A 16,189-nucleotide genomic window follows, 5' to 3' on the forward strand; every position below is an offset into this window, starting at 1 on the left:
GAAAATTATTGCCTCGACCCAAAATATTCCAGCTACTTCCGATGTTGATATAGGCATAATCCAATAAAACTAAAATGTTCAAGTATATAACTTTATTCAGGATTCTTCGAAACATTGATAAGTACATAATATAAAATATATAATATTTCGGAAAGTTACCTGCAAATAAAGATAGCCACGCAAGCAATGTCAATAAAGGCGGTCATTCATATTTCTGTAATTATTTTATCAAACCATATTTATGATCGTTAAATAATTAACAACGCTTGTGTTGCATGCCTTTACACAATTTAAAAACAATTCAATTAATCATTTGTTGGACACAAACAAGCCGTTCTTCACGGTGAAAAATAAATACAAAAGTGTTTTTTTATATAATATCAATAAAATTCTAACATACAAAAAATAAGCAACAAAATAGATTCATTTAATTTATAAAATATGTATCAATCAGATAATTGCAAACGGAAGTATGTTATTTATACATGGTTGGAGACATGAGTGTCAAGAAAAAATTAAGAAACAAATCATGTAAAGTGAAAAAAAATCTTGCTTCTTAACACTAAGTACTTCATAATACTTAAATCGATAGGTACTATAAACTTACAGGAATTGATTATTTAGCAGTGGTAAATAAGTGATGTAATTATATTGCAATTTCAAGACAAAATTTACATATTTTTAGAGAGAGCTCAATATAAATTAATATCTTAATTTGTAAGAAATTAAACATTTAAATGCTATGCATCCATCCTATTTGACAATGCATTTTAGGACAAACTTAACTTCTAAGTACCTCACGGCCCACTCACTTAACTCTAAGGACGGTCAAAAAATAAATGGATTAAACAATAATAATTTAAGGATGAGTTGCACCATTATAACCATAACCAAACCATAACCAGCCGCGTACTCGCCACCCGTTGTTTAAATTGGCGATTTGAACAACAAAACGGTTAGGTTATCGCTATTATACTTAAATGGTGTAACCCACCGTAGAGTTATGATGACAATTATTTTCTAGCTAGAGGCTGAAGATTTATGTGTCGTTTTTGCGTTGCAGCTACTCGGTACTTTTACTTCAACATCAATCCTATAAAAATGTTTTTTTTATTCTTTTAGAAGTAAACGTGTACCTAATATAGACATTTTTGTGGCTCCCGAAATACAGCTCGCGACGATTTTTATGTATTTTACGACCTAAAATATTATACATTAATGTTATAAACCGGCACATTTTATTGTTTGAGTCTACCTATTACTAAAATGTCTTTTATGTATGTTGACCAATATAATCGCGAAATTAATAACTAAAACAATTCAGGTTCAAAAAGTAATATAAAATACGATTTTTATTCTACATTAAAGCCCTATATATGCTACATGTTTATAAATTGCTTTTACATGCTTTTAACACAGAAAATCTATTTGCCTGGTATAAAAATAATTTAACGTACCTACATTATTAACGTATTACGTAAGACAAATGCTGCCAATCTATTTGAGAAATATTGAGAACATTTAAATTTACAAAGCTACTCTTACGATTCCAAACAGTTTTTTATTGTATTTTTAGTATCTACATAATTATAATTTTATAAAATATATGCAGGAAAAAATGATGAAATTGCATATAGATGAGATGTGGAAAATAAGTTCGTACAGGACGTCAGCCGTAGCAAAGACATTATTTTCTAATACAATACCTATGACATATAAATTCTAAAACAGAATTATACAATATTTTTCTGACAAAAATAATACTTATTTTGAGATTTCTTAAATCCTGCTCGAATATATATTTAATCTTTAATACTTTGGACTTTCAAATTGTTATATTTGATACCTTAAAATGTATTTATCAAATACATTTGTCTCATCATTAATCTTACTTTGATAAATCTGGACAGTAATTTGGCCTCTTGTCATTTATTAAATATATCATAAAAATAAGGGCGAATTTTATCAAGCTTGATACAATTTTGCAAAAAAGTGTAGTTCTAGGTAAGTACATAATAATGTTGAGGGTCTGATGATATAAACGGTAGCTGCGCTTAAATGCATATGATTATAATGTGAGATTATATTCAATCTGAACACTTTAAAGAATACTTAGTAAACACATCTTAAATATTAAAGTGACCTCATAAATAAAAATACACATTTACATACATTGTATGTAGGTAATGGTAAAAACATTAGTTTGCAATGTTCCCAAGTCTTATTCTCTGACAAAGGTCAGGGTTTAGGGTCGTCTTACAATACGTATTATAAGTAAATTGTCATGCTTATTAACCGTTGCATCATAAAGACAAGTTAACATTACAAAAAATATTTCTTAAGGATTACATTCCGCTTAATAATTAAATACTATCGCGATAGTATGATAAGTCGAATTAAAATATCAAAATTATCCAAATGTGAATTACAGTGCACCATAAAATAATATAAACTTAGATACCACACAAACAAGCACACGTTATTTTCGAATAACAGAAATAATTATTCGCTAAAGTGTTTTATTGTAAAGTACTTCTTTACTTTGTACCAAAATGCAACCTTAAGATAACATGGATTATGGACACGAAACAGAGCGGCGTTAAAGATACATTACTGTATTCGGATTACATTAAACATTGCGATGAAATATCATAAAAATAAATTCTATGTTACTTATGCTTAGCTAAGAACTTGTAACGCATCTCTAACACCGTTCATTACATAATTAGGGGGACATTAGGACTAGCCTAAGCTCGTAATAATAATCTCGTATATAATAAAAAATATTCGTATTTACGCAACTGATGGCCTGCCATCCAGCATCTTATCGCTCTCCTCTGCACTGCTCAGGCTGGAAACAATAAACAACGTTGTTACAATAGAGCGTACAAGTTGAACAAATCGCTTAGTCTCACACGAGTTAGGTATGTTTCCAGAACAAATACGTCGGTGTGATCAGTCTCGTTACACCCTAGGAATCGTGAGGTAAACAAGCGAAGACAATGGCGCGAACTTTAACATCGGCCCGCGACGCAACACGGCGCCGATCGGTAACAATAGACAGGCGAACGTGCTGATATAATTTTAGTAAACATCTTATTAAGTTCACATGCAAATTAGTGTCTTTTTGCAGTAGAAGTCACTTCAGTAATAAGTAGCTCAATGTGATGTATATTTTACTGTAATAGAGAAACGTAGGCGTAAACCTCATAAACAAACTAAACTAGTTTTGTTGTGTTTATTCAGTAGTTTGGATTTAGACCAGTATGTGACTGACCGCGTTGATGAGTCACGATTTTGAAATACATAATTGCATATTAGATCCTACGCAATACACAGTTATACTGACAAAAGAAATCCGCTGCTGTTATAACAATAAGCTGGTAGTCATTATTGTTGCATTAGCATCACGACCCTAACAAGCCCGCTAACTACCGTTAAGGGGTGACTCAATGTGATTCACCTTTAGATTCGAATACTTTCAACAGTTGCAACATCTTATTGTTTTATTGAAAATGTATTGTTTAAATGTTCTTTATAGAGAGGTTAACCTTCTCAGCCAGTTTAATTCAGATTGGCACTAACGCTGCTGCCCAATAGTAAAACTATAAATACATCTTGATGAGTGTCACGCGAAATGAGGAGATTAGCACAGAGCGTAGCGACGTGGCGCCATCGTTTGCTAATGAATAACATGCTAAGATATGTTGCCAAAACATACAACGTGCCATCAAACTGAACATTCATGTGGAAGGCTTATGATGAGTAAATCCAACTAAGGCCGAAGTTCAGCGACATCATAAATGTCAGTTTTCTTAAAACAGTTTCTTATGACAGCAGAAAGGCTTGATTCAATACATAATTCTTGCAATCGGTGCCTTATCTTATTTTATGGTAATTAACAGGCATCGAGCTGTCTAAACCTGAACCACAGTTCTATTCCAATTACGCGAACATGCAAAACGGAATCATCGTTCTAAAATACAAATTGCTCACCAGTCTTTGTTGTCCATTAGATTGCGCATCTCGTCATCAGGCGCGGGAGGTGCGTCACGGACCGGCGCGTACTGCGCAGCCACCAGGGGATCCGTCGAAGGGTTGAGAGCCGTAAGCGCAGCGGCACCACTCGTCGGCGCTTCCTTGCCATTGCCCCATCTCGACGAATATTGCGATATGCCCAATACTGAAAGATATCGTAGCATTTTTACTACCTAAGGTTACATCTACACTAATATAGAAAGATAATAAAAAGATATAAAGCTAATATAAAGAGGAAACACGATTTTGTTTGTACCCTAGACTCTGAAACTACTGGAACGATTTGAAAAATTCTTTGACTGTTAGAAAGCTAGACTATTCCCGAGTAACAAAGGGTAAGATATATTTTGTCGGGATAGGGAAGAAGTTTCCGTTGGATGTGGATAAAACCGCGGGGAAACAGCAAGCATGAAATAATATTGTTTCATCTCCGAAGATCTTGCTTCAAATAGGCACAAAGATATTCAATTGAAATCATGAAGCTACATAAGCAGTTACCTTGAATTCGCTACGTCCATAATTGTCACATGGTGCGGAATGTATCTAATATTAGAAATACAAAGGGCTTTTTGTTCAGAGCAACAGTGGAGAACATTATTATTATGTTTCCTGCGAAAACAGTAAAACCTATTTTATGCAACTTAAATATCAACGGAGATTGGTTGTGCAATAGCCGTTTTTGGACTATGACATCAGAGGTAGCCAAGTTAAACGAGTTTAGAATACATTCAATATACTCATTAACAATTTTAATACCTTGTGTCGTCATAAGTCATTACATATCATTTCCTATGCAAAGGTTACATCCAAAAAGTTAGACTGAGGTTGTATAATATCGAAATATACCATAAGTTGAGTTTTATTATTTTCGCATAGTCCCGTGGTATCTTTTGCCGCCCATTAATTGCAAGAAGGAAAATTACCAAGATGGTAACTACTAAGGACATCTAGAGATATTAATGCAGTTGTTTGACTAAACTAGACGAGGATTCATTTCAGCATCTCTTAAGGATCATAGTATTCATTATCTGATATGGATCACGTGTAGGACCCTGCATATTTTTAACTTAGCTAGAAAAATAAACACCTGGTAGGTGTGGGCCATCATTCTTTAAATGCACCTTATCATGACTTTATCTATGCTTACGTAAAGGTCAGCTGAGGCTTGGCCAGGCTCGAATACGTGGCGCAGAAAATTTGTATAAGTAGTTTATTCAAAGTTATTCTCGGAATACAGAGAATAGGGGTATTTTAAGGAAAATTTCAAGGTATTTTTTTTTATTTCTGGTCTTATAAATCATCTCATCTTTAAAACGTACAGCTGTCAAGAAATAAATTCAAATTCAGTCAGTAATATGATATGTTACATTGATGTCCATATTTGAGTCTGAATTGGCTATGCCAATAACTGCAGTTGATAAAATATTAACTGCAGAGTTATCTCCACTCGTAATCTTTATTGCAGGTACGACTGATAAGTAATTGGAGCCCCTATATCGAAACAAAACTGATAGATGACCACGTAACGAGTAAGGCAAATTAACTCGACACAAAAGAAATTCTTTGAAATGCATTTGTAATGAGCGAGCCTAATGACTGATAATGAGTCCCCTCGTTATTTCATGTAGCGGAAATGTTGAACGAATACCTAATAATAGAATGACCTAATTCTGGATACCAGTTTTTGGGAAAATACAAACATCTCATAATTTCGTTTTCCTTGTCAATGCCATTGGGAAAATCGAGTCAGGTAATTTTGGAAACAAATTGTTTAGGGAAACATGCTTGGAACCAAATGCAATCCAGTTGCGCTGTGTTAGAAACTTGTCCAACAACACTATATAACATGTTTCAGATTTATCTAAGGCGGTTCGTAAGCCTCAACTAGTAAACTAAAGGATATTATTATACTCACAGCCGGCCACCATTCCTAAGCATATTAAGACGCTGCCTGCAACCAGTTCGCCGACGCCATTTTCGAAGCTGTGAGGGTCCGGTTCAGAGGCATTGGAGAATTTCACACCTCCCACTATGATCAGCACCAAACCTGGTAATAGATAAATGAAATTAATGAAGAATATGAAAGAACGATGGGAGCCCCTAATTATTTTATTAATTTAAACATACATAACTAAGGATAATTTTCAACAATGTTCGCGTATAGCTGTAATACAACAAACTTATTAGAGGTGTTGAAATCTCCATTGCCAGATATTAGATTAGGGATCTGGCTTAACTACTATTCCAGAATTTTAGAGCAAGCTTGTTCAACGTTTTATCGATGAAGAGATTTTTTCTTTAATGGCGTTTAAAGACAACGAATACAGTCATGTGACCATCAATACCTTATTTATTGGCATTTATTACCATACCACTAATATTTAGCCAAATAAAACTACGCTCTTGGCATCTTAAATGAGTAAGAATATTGATTTTGGCTTGATTATTAGTTAATAAATAAACATGTATATATGAGCAAAGAAATGTAGGTGATGGTCGCGATAGCCAGCCTTTATAAATAAAAGCACAAAACGAAGATGAAGAATCAAATAAAATACTATTTAGTAGACGTGTTTGGCATGCATAGATAAAATTCAGTTGAGGTCTATGTTTAGCAATGTAATCCATTCCTGACCACATCATTTACTATGTGAATTCTCTATGCTGCACTGGCAAATGAGATAAAAAATCTGTTAAAAAATATTATGATTTCACGTGACCACGAATGTTGCTCATAAGTATAAGAAAGGACGAGCTAAGATTTAGTTGTGATAGGGTCACCCGTATGGCCATAAGCGTTAGATGTTCGATTGGTATTTGTTCAGCTAAGAATAGACCATACCCGATTTCCTTTCTTTGTATGATTAATACGTAATACATTTCTTTATATATTAAAGTATCCTATTGTCGTCAGATTAGTTACGATTTGTTAAAGGTTATTTTATTAGCTTAAGAAGTGGCTGACTTTATTGATTCTGAATCACATTTAATAGTATATGCCAGTCCCTACCTAAAGTATTTAAACGTTTTTTTGCTGTTCGGCTAAGCGGAATTGACGCAAATTATTTATCGACACACCTGCATCACGCTCATGTAACCAGTTTTATATAACGAGACTCAATCAAATGGCCAGGTCAATGTACTTGTGATATGAGTACATACAATGAATCACTGTATTGTACATACTCTATGCTAATTAAAACTGGCAGAGATAAGTAGGAATATTTATTTACTGATTTATTTATATATACTGCATTGTATTCTGGGTCAGTTTGTATCCGTTTTACCTATCATGATATTTTGCACTCATGATACTTTGCAATCGCTATATTGTATAATCGCGGAAGGAAAACAGCTAACCACCATCCGCAAATTTTGTTCACACAATGTCCTCATTTATACAAGATCTAACTGAGATACAACATGACAACAGATACATGTGAATAAGTATAGGAATCGATAGTCGAAACCGACACAGATAGGAATATCAACGACCGCATCTCGTGGCTGCAACCGCACCTGGGACTTGCGCAAAACGAGAAACACGAGACCCACTATAATACCAGTCTTGGCAATAATGTACACTGAACCACAAAATAACGCAAGCCTTATATACCTGCGTACAACACAACTCAGATATTATTATGGAGATGTAACTCAGAACTTTTCTTTTGCACTGGGGATTCTTGTATACGGATTCTTCAATATTAGGAAGGACCTCATTAGATCATTTCAGAGAATTTAGGGACAATTGACTTTAATTTGCAGATAGAACCTTTAGACATCCAACAATTCATTGTAGTTTTAATATATTTTTTGAATTTATCATGTGCATGTGCAACTGTATTTGAAATCGATTAAAACATTATACAACAGGTACACTCACAAAACATGTGGATTAGTTACGGCCCGCTGCTGATAAAATGTTTTAAACATAAGGCCAGTGCTAGTAATTTAAGTATAATTCAGCTATGTTAAAATGATAATGATATTAAAATATCGCATAAGGAACCGATTCACCTTGACAAGTCTGTTCACCGGACGTAGACCATTTACTTGTATGAAGTTAATCATAGGCCTGATGACAGACTCGTTTCAATCTCAACTAGTTTTGGTCTAAAGAGCTCAATGAAAATCCGTACAAATGTCGTCAATCTTGATTGCTTGAATATAATTTAATTTGGTATATCAAATTATTCGGACAATTAATTTCCTGTTAATTATTAAGAACGTGCTGATTTTCTTGTAAACCCTAAGGAAATGTAGAAATATTCTTAATATTACGATGAGGCATGAATCGATGAACTGTTTTCGCCAATGACTCAACGGCGCCCTTTTTTGGGTTTTCCCAATGTCCTTATTGAAGGAAACTACGAAAGATCCTCTGATAATTTAGGTACTTTTATCTTCCTTAAAATAGTTGATTGCTAAAGTAAAATTACGGCTAGGTCATGTTGCGAATTAGACTATAACATCAGATTAAACGGTGACAAGGCAAGGTTATAATTTATAGAACAATTTGCAGAATCGTGTTATTGAAAACTTGCTTAGGTAGTATTTTCAGGGAAACTGATGAATTTTTCCTTAGCATAAATTACATGGAAGGTTATCGTGTGAGATTCCTTTAGTTTCTATAACTGCTCAGGATTCACCAAAACGCAGACTCACGGAGAAAATAATTTCAAAAGTAAAGATAGGTGGTCATGTGCGGTCTGTAGGTCATTTAGACTAGGTACTCTGTAATACATTGGTTATTGACCAAATTAAGTTTCATTTCCTTTGTTAATAATGCAGTTCCTGTAATTATGGTAATTAGTATCATTAAATTAAACTGGTACATTCACCATTTCATGGCACAAATGTGCAGATTGCAAAATGCGATGTAAGAGAAAATACTGTCATGGTATTTACTTATTAAAGCTTAATCTCCAGTCGTTGCTTTGTTTATTTAAACTTTAGCATACTTAAAGGTCGACGACTTTAGCTCTTACTGCAAAACTTTACCTTTATAAGGTACCGAAGCTCGTGTGGGCTTTGGACGAGCAAAATCGAGAGCAAGTTTACATTATAATAGAAAGAGAAACTTGTTGTTGCCTATGCCTACTCATTTTCATGCACATTATGGATATTAATCATGTTGAAACTATCAACAATAACATTATCTAAGTACTTTGACGGAAACCTATCAAGAAACAATATTTGCTCTGCAAGCTAATAAAATTAAGGGAAAGAAGCGTATATAAGAAAATCTTAGAATATAAAAACATTGTTTAATTTTTAGCAGCGAATGGCTTGACAAAACTATGATGTAAGTCTATTAGTAAAGTTATGTCATTATGTGTCTTATAGGTAGTGCACGTGCACGAACACACAGTATTTCTTTTTTAACTGATACCGGGTCTTTATTGCTTTTAAATAAATAAAAGACTATAAAAATATGTGTAGTTTCAATGCTTGATGAAGTTAAAAAATAATTCATCTGATAGATAGATCTAACTAACGAAATATGTGGATGCATACATAGAAGTATGCATACAAGTCTTAAATGATTTTAATGATATTATTTGTGCTGGTTTGTTTTGAATTATTCTGAATCAAGTAAGCGGTTTGTTGCTGGCGTGGGACGACATCCTACGGAAATAAACAGGTGGATTGTGGTGAACGGTCAAGCTGTGCATATTATATTGGTACTAAACATTGTAAATAAGGGAATCGAAGGTCCCAATTGCTGTATAAAAAGACGAGATTAAGAAACAACTTGTATCATATACCGACATACATAAGTCCTATTAAGTTTGATAGCAATCTGAAGTTAAATAAACTTGAGGATGCAAAAAAACAGAGACATGACGTAACCGTGCTCTTATTCTATTAGATACAAAACTGTCGGACACGAATCGAAGCGTTTTAAAACTGGTTTCGATCGAGGTTCTACTGCGCCCGGAGTGTTGCGAAAATGGGCCACTGCAGCGGAAGGAGTAGGTTAAGGCAGTGGGCAGCTTGCACATTAGTGATTCATTAGCACTCGACGGCTTTCACCCGCTATGGAACTAGAACAATACACACCCGCGCAGTAATCCATAGCTACTTAGAAACAATTTCATATTCCATTTGCATTGTCTACCATACCCACTGACACAATCCAGTTTTTGTCGCAACGGTTTATGCTCAGTCCTCAAATGAGACCTACGCAACATAATGGTTCTAAAGGCTCTATTGTGATTTCTAACACAACATCACGCATTTATGGACCGAAAAGGAAGGCAGAGGACCGAGGGGTATTATTTAAAATACAAACGCCGGTGAAGATACTCCCATAATTATGGTAATCTTATTGCTAGGAGCCAGTAGAAATTTCCCCATGGAGTACCCCAATTTGGATTCCTCGTGCCGCGATTCGATATAGCAGCAAAGTTTATGAGATTCACAAGATTGTATTAGCTGCTGTTTGGATAATAATAATAATATCTGACTAAGAATAAATTTACTACCTGGCGACTACCTGTTAACATTGAAGCTTGAAATCTATTAAAAGTTTTATTGTTAGATCTTGAATGTTGGTGTATTACGACAGCGGGGCTCGTATTCGCTCACGGGCGAGGAAAGTCATTACTTTCCTCCGCTTCACGTTTAAGTTACGAGTGCTGTGGAGTCATTCGATGGCCGAAACTCTCGATTCGTCGCTTCTTACAAAAGCCTTTTTTGTCGTTTAACTTTTTACGCAATTTCTTCATACGTCCCACAGCGTTGTGATAATGAAAGAAAGGAATTTTAGTGAAAATGGTTTGATAAAAAATATAGTCAAAGTGTTGTATGTACGATTTTTTATAGAACCAAATGCTATTTGCGGGCGAAAGGTTTACAAGAAATCTTTTGGTCAACAGGGAGAGACGTATTTATACGTCACTCACATAACACTCTTTGCTGGATATAATAGAGAACCACTTTTACAGCTGATTTCTATTATGTCCAGGACTAGGGCTGCCATCTCGAATTTCGCCAAACCCGGACAAACATGAAAAAAAACCCGGACATTTGGCGTAAATCGTATTTTTTCCCCGGACGAGTGTGTTTTTTTGTAAACAAAACAAGACCTAATTTTTTATCCATTTACTTAAATTTACCTTATACATTTACCATATACTTAAATTCAATGAGGTGCTTCTTTACATGAAAAGTCAGGGCCGTCTCTAGCTCATGTAGTAGTAGGTATTGAAAGATTATGACTAGTATGAGTACCTACTTCGAAGATCATAAATAAGAAAGCTCATATGGAAACTAGGAGTTAATTTCTTGTTAATAAAAGGAATTTAAAATGGTGCTCCCTTTTTGATAGGTTAGACAAAAAAATGTTGAAAGTAGCAAAAAAAAATGAGTTTTGCGTCACTAAAGCACCTAAACTTGTATAATAAAAGTAATCCGCAGAGTGAAAAATCCGCGAGCGAAGCGAGCGCAATTTTTTTTTTTAATATTGGGATATTAAGGTAGCTAAACGAAACAAAAAATAACCCTGTTAAGAAAAGAAGCCGCGAGCGAAGCGAGGGCGAAAATTTTTGAGTTTTGGGACCCAGCACCATAGGTCAAGACGTCCCTGTTAAAAGTGTCCGGGTTTTCCCCGGACACTTCTTGAAACCCCGCCCGGACGGCCCCCGGACGGCCTCCAAACGAGGACAAATCCGGGGAAACCCGGACGGATGGCAGCCCTATCCAGGACCAAGAAATAACCTTTCTTCGTTCACCATGTTTCTGAAGATAATTATTACAAACTTGATTTTCTAAAAAGATATTTAGCTTTTACAAATGAGACTCTGCTGATGTCCATTTTTATCTTTACTTTTATCAGACAGAATCGTTTGGTACATTCTCTTGACCATGTACGTGTGTGGCGTGTTCAAGGACCAAAGTGGAAGTGAATAAAGCACCTATTACGGAAACGTCATGGCAGTCGAGCCTCAGTGGAGTTTGTCGACCTTCGTTTGCAATGCCTGTTCCATTAAACAACATAGACATCGAATGCTACTAGATCTGCAGTTTTTATAAAACGTTTATGTAATGAATAGACAATAGATGTTAATTAGTGGAATTATAATGTACGCTGGGTGGCTGTCAATAAAAAAATAAGTAGAGATGATAGCTGCGTCCTCTTGCGCAATAATAGTTTAATTTTTTTTTTAACCTTTCTAAAAGCTCGCTCACAAATTGCCTCGTTCACGCAATCGTAAAAGCTTCATCACACTTACCAATCACGGCAATTATCTACCACATACAGTGTGATTGCTCTTAAGACCAAAAAAAAGGTTCAAAGTGCTGTCTATATTTTCGCTTTCTATGGTTCGTCGTGATCAGATCACGGCGCACGCAGCCACCGGATGAGTCACCGTCACCGGCGACCGGCGCAAGCGCCGCGCACACCGGACACCCGATACCTTTTACGACTACCACCGCTCATTGTGTATGTGTACTCTACGCAATCGACGCTTATCGATGCTACTCGTGCACCCGTAGCGTGCGCCACCAGATAAAAAATACCCCTCCCTCACACGAAGCTCAATAATAGTAGGTAGGTATTAACAGGAACGATGAGGCCGGTTAAGATGCATTTTCAATGCAGCAGCACGATTGTGAGAATTTCTTTTTGTAATCGATTGAAGATAGCGCAATTAGATTGTAATTAAAATTAATTTCATCGTGGTTATCTTTTAATTGTTTAATGTTTTAGGTAACCTACTACCGTTTTTTTTTATTTAACTGTAAAATTACAAATTAGACAAATTACAAGTAGGTGGTGCAATTACTCGGAGGGGCGATTACCAGTTACCACCTGGCAACCGTTGATCTTATAGGAAACGAGTTTTGGCAAAATTACGTCATAATATTTAAATGGTACAGACAAATGAGTAAAATCGTTTTTTACTCGTGTGGTTACAGGTCGACGGCTTACGTTATATAGGTTCATACATATGAAGGACGTAGGATTAGGAGTTCGGGAAACTGGGAAGAAGGTAATATTACCACACGTTACGGTAATTGCGCCGCGCCTTACCATCTATACATATAATAAAATGATAGGAAAGTCAAAACTGTACATTGAATATTTTTTGTAAAGAATACTTGGGGGGTGATCCATAATCGATTCTGAACCCAAATATGTAGTTTTTAGAATTTTTGTCTGTATGTCTGTTTATCTGTTTGTCTGTATGTTTGTCCCGGATAAACTCAAAAGTACTGCATGGAATTAAATCAAATTTTGCAAGACTATTACCTGGGGGCCGGTTCAACACATAGGCTATATATTATCACGCTATCACCTACGGGAGTTGAGCAATGAATGATTAAATAAACGAAATTGGAAATTCTATATTGCTCACGCAGACGAAGTCGCGGGCAACAGCTAGTAACAGATAAATTTAATCGCTATTCAAGGTTCATCCAAAGAATACTAATCGTGAAACCGTATAGTTCTGCACCTTTATCTGCGTATCGAATCGAATCCTCGTATGGCTACATGCGCCTTTTGTGAACAACGTACTGTTATAATACGGAAATTGTCCGTCAGTCATAATAGCACGGAGGAAATAAAATCTGTTGTAGTAATAGTGGCCGTGGTAATACATAATGATTCAGTACGTGAGTACAATGTGGGTACTCAAGTAGGTACATAGTAAGGAGTACCTAGTTACGGCTCTCGAATAAATAAGTAAGGAGGCACGAAAGTAGAATTGGTTATGACCGGTAATAATTTACTACAAGTGAGAATGAAAAGGCTGTCATTCATTTCAGCAATACAGTATTTTCGTAATAATTAACGACGGACGCAAATATTTATTGTAACTGGCTGATAAATGCGTGTCCCTAGGGAACTATTTCACGCTTCCGGATAAATGGGTCATTGAACACTTAAATTGGAACAGTAGAATCTATGCCAGTAGTTCCTGAGATTAAGCAACTATTTATGTTTGTCTATTGCTCTTTCATGCGATAAGTACTGAACTAAATGAAACTAAAGTTGTTGCACAGATAATCGAGACTAGAGCCTGAGAAAGCAATTTTTTTTTCAGGAAAGTTGCAGGAAGAAGTCCACTGGGGCAAAGGTGGACAGAGTCGGGGAATTCAGCTAGTATTAATATTATAAAGTGATATGTTTACCACTCTTCTGAGTGATGACTGGCCTACTTTGAGCACTGAATTATTGAATTGAATCAACCAAGATTGGGAGCAATGAATAAAGAATGTAGGTACAAGGTACCAAATATTTCATGGCTATATTGATTCCTATTTAACAATCAGTAGTAGAGAGATGTAACCTATTAAAGTATTTAAATTACATCTGTCATAAATATGCTTTACAATTAAAACAAAGTAGACACTAACTAGACAGTTCTTCTAGTCTATATATACGCATGACAATAATGATTGCATGATTAATCATACAAGACATCTGTTAGTTTACTTTTAAACATAAATAATACTGGCTTCAATCTATAGCTATTAACACATTGTGGTTAAAGTATGACTTAATAACCAGTTCATTTAAATTATTACAGTTAAAATGTAACTATTAATAGGTAGGTACATTTCGATTTACGATACTTATAACATTATCTCTGATATTAATTAGTGTAAACCCACATTTGTACTAATACTTAATGAATGTATTCTGGTGAAACTTATGCAGTACATTGGAATAACACATATGCTACTGTTTATACGGGTTATGCCGAAAATCGATCTCAGTGGCGTGCACTTGGAGAGGCCTATGTCCAGCAGTGGACTGCCATAGGCTGATGCTGATGATGATGATGATTTATCCATAACCCGTATCAACGGGTTATGGAAGTATTCCCCTCAGAAAGTGGGTAATAATGCTGATGTTATTATTTTAAGTTGCATTATTAGAGTTTGATAAATAAAGTGCATTTAAGGATTCCTGAAGTAATTTTCTGTTTTTTTTTTTTCATAGAAAGTGCTGAAGGAGTTTTTGTGCTGCCTTTTCTTAAAAAATTAAACATCAAATAGTTTTAGATATAAATGAATTGTACTGATTGTTATTTAGATAAATGAGTGGTTTACTAGGTTTCTAGTTGCTTATTCACAAAAGGTTTTATTGGATAATTATTTAGACATAAAAAGATGATAGTGTAGCTTGTAGATTAGTAACTACAATACCATGTTTATTGATATGGACATCAATAAAAAAAATATATAGATTGGATAAACAAGCAAAACTAATTATTTCTATAACCTTATCTTACTTTAAAGTATGAATTGTTTATAACTGGAAACTTATTAGAATTTTTCAAAATTGAATAAGAATTTCAAAGATTATAAGAAATTTAATGTTTAAGATATTCTCGGAATACTTTACGAAATTATGAGAACAATAGTATTTTTAATTGATAACAGTGGATATATAAATAAACTTAATTAATGAAAACCAAATAACGTCACGAATTTAATGAAATGCGCTTGGTTTGTTGCACTTTTATGCAATCGTTGACGACTGCTTACGTTTATTTTACAAAATATAAGCTTGTGTGCAACAAAATAATTATCTCCAGTAGTAGAGGATTTATACATACCGATAATAAATAGCGTGCTGCCCGCCAAACATAATCCAACTCGCATGCATACGGCTCGGTTCCAACTAGAAGCCATACGCCGAGAGAAGTAACTGATGGGACAGTTCCATCGCTGATCCGTAGGTTGCTGTTCATAGGTCACTGTGGTAGGCTGATAAACTGCACTCGTAGGCATTTTCAAAGCAATATTATCACCACGCAAACAAAGATTTCGGTAATAAAATAACTAAAAGCACTTCACAGGACTATGCGCAGATCAAGCAAGTAAACACAACAGACTACTAGCAGCGCTACAGAGTAGCGTGATGCATGCGTGAGCAACGATTTATTTATCTGCACAGACTAATAAGAGTGGTTTATCTGGATTAGTGCTGTACTTTATATTTGTTGTCAAACGAAGAGGAAGGTCGTTGATATTCAGGAAATTGCATTTGAAAATTGAAGAATTGAAAACGATTTGTAAAAATCAGTATATAATGCTGTTGAAAATTGTGAAATACCTGGAGGACAGTACTAAACGTATTTTTGTACATCAAACATTATATTCTCGTTTGACTAACTGAATGAAAGTT

At 34.9% G+C, this 16,189-nt stretch overlaps 1 protein-coding gene across 1 annotated transcript; it reads right to left on the reverse strand.

Moving 5' to 3' along the window:
* Nucleotides 1-1,150: 1,150 nt before the first annotated feature.
* Nucleotides 1,151-15,973, reverse strand: LOC110376671 (uncharacterized). The gene is made up of 4 exons (XM_021335236.3): nt 15,618-15,973; nt 5,954-6,085; nt 3,997-4,183; nt 1,151-2,851 (listed from the first exon to the last, which is right to left on the reverse strand). The coding sequence occupies exons 1-4, from the start codon at nt 15,790-15,792 to the stop codon at nt 2,794-2,796; spliced, it is 552 nt and encodes a 183-aa protein (XP_021190911.1). The 5' UTR covers nt 15,793-15,973; the 3' UTR covers nt 1,151-2,793.
* Nucleotides 15,974-16,189: the final 216 nt, after the last annotated feature.

This window comes from Helicoverpa armigera, chromosome 2 (assembly GCF_030705265.1).
Source record: "Helicoverpa armigera isolate CAAS_96S chromosome 2, ASM3070526v1, whole genome shotgun sequence".
Taxonomy (NCBI): Eukaryota; Metazoa; Arthropoda; class Insecta; order Lepidoptera; family Noctuidae; genus Helicoverpa; species Helicoverpa armigera.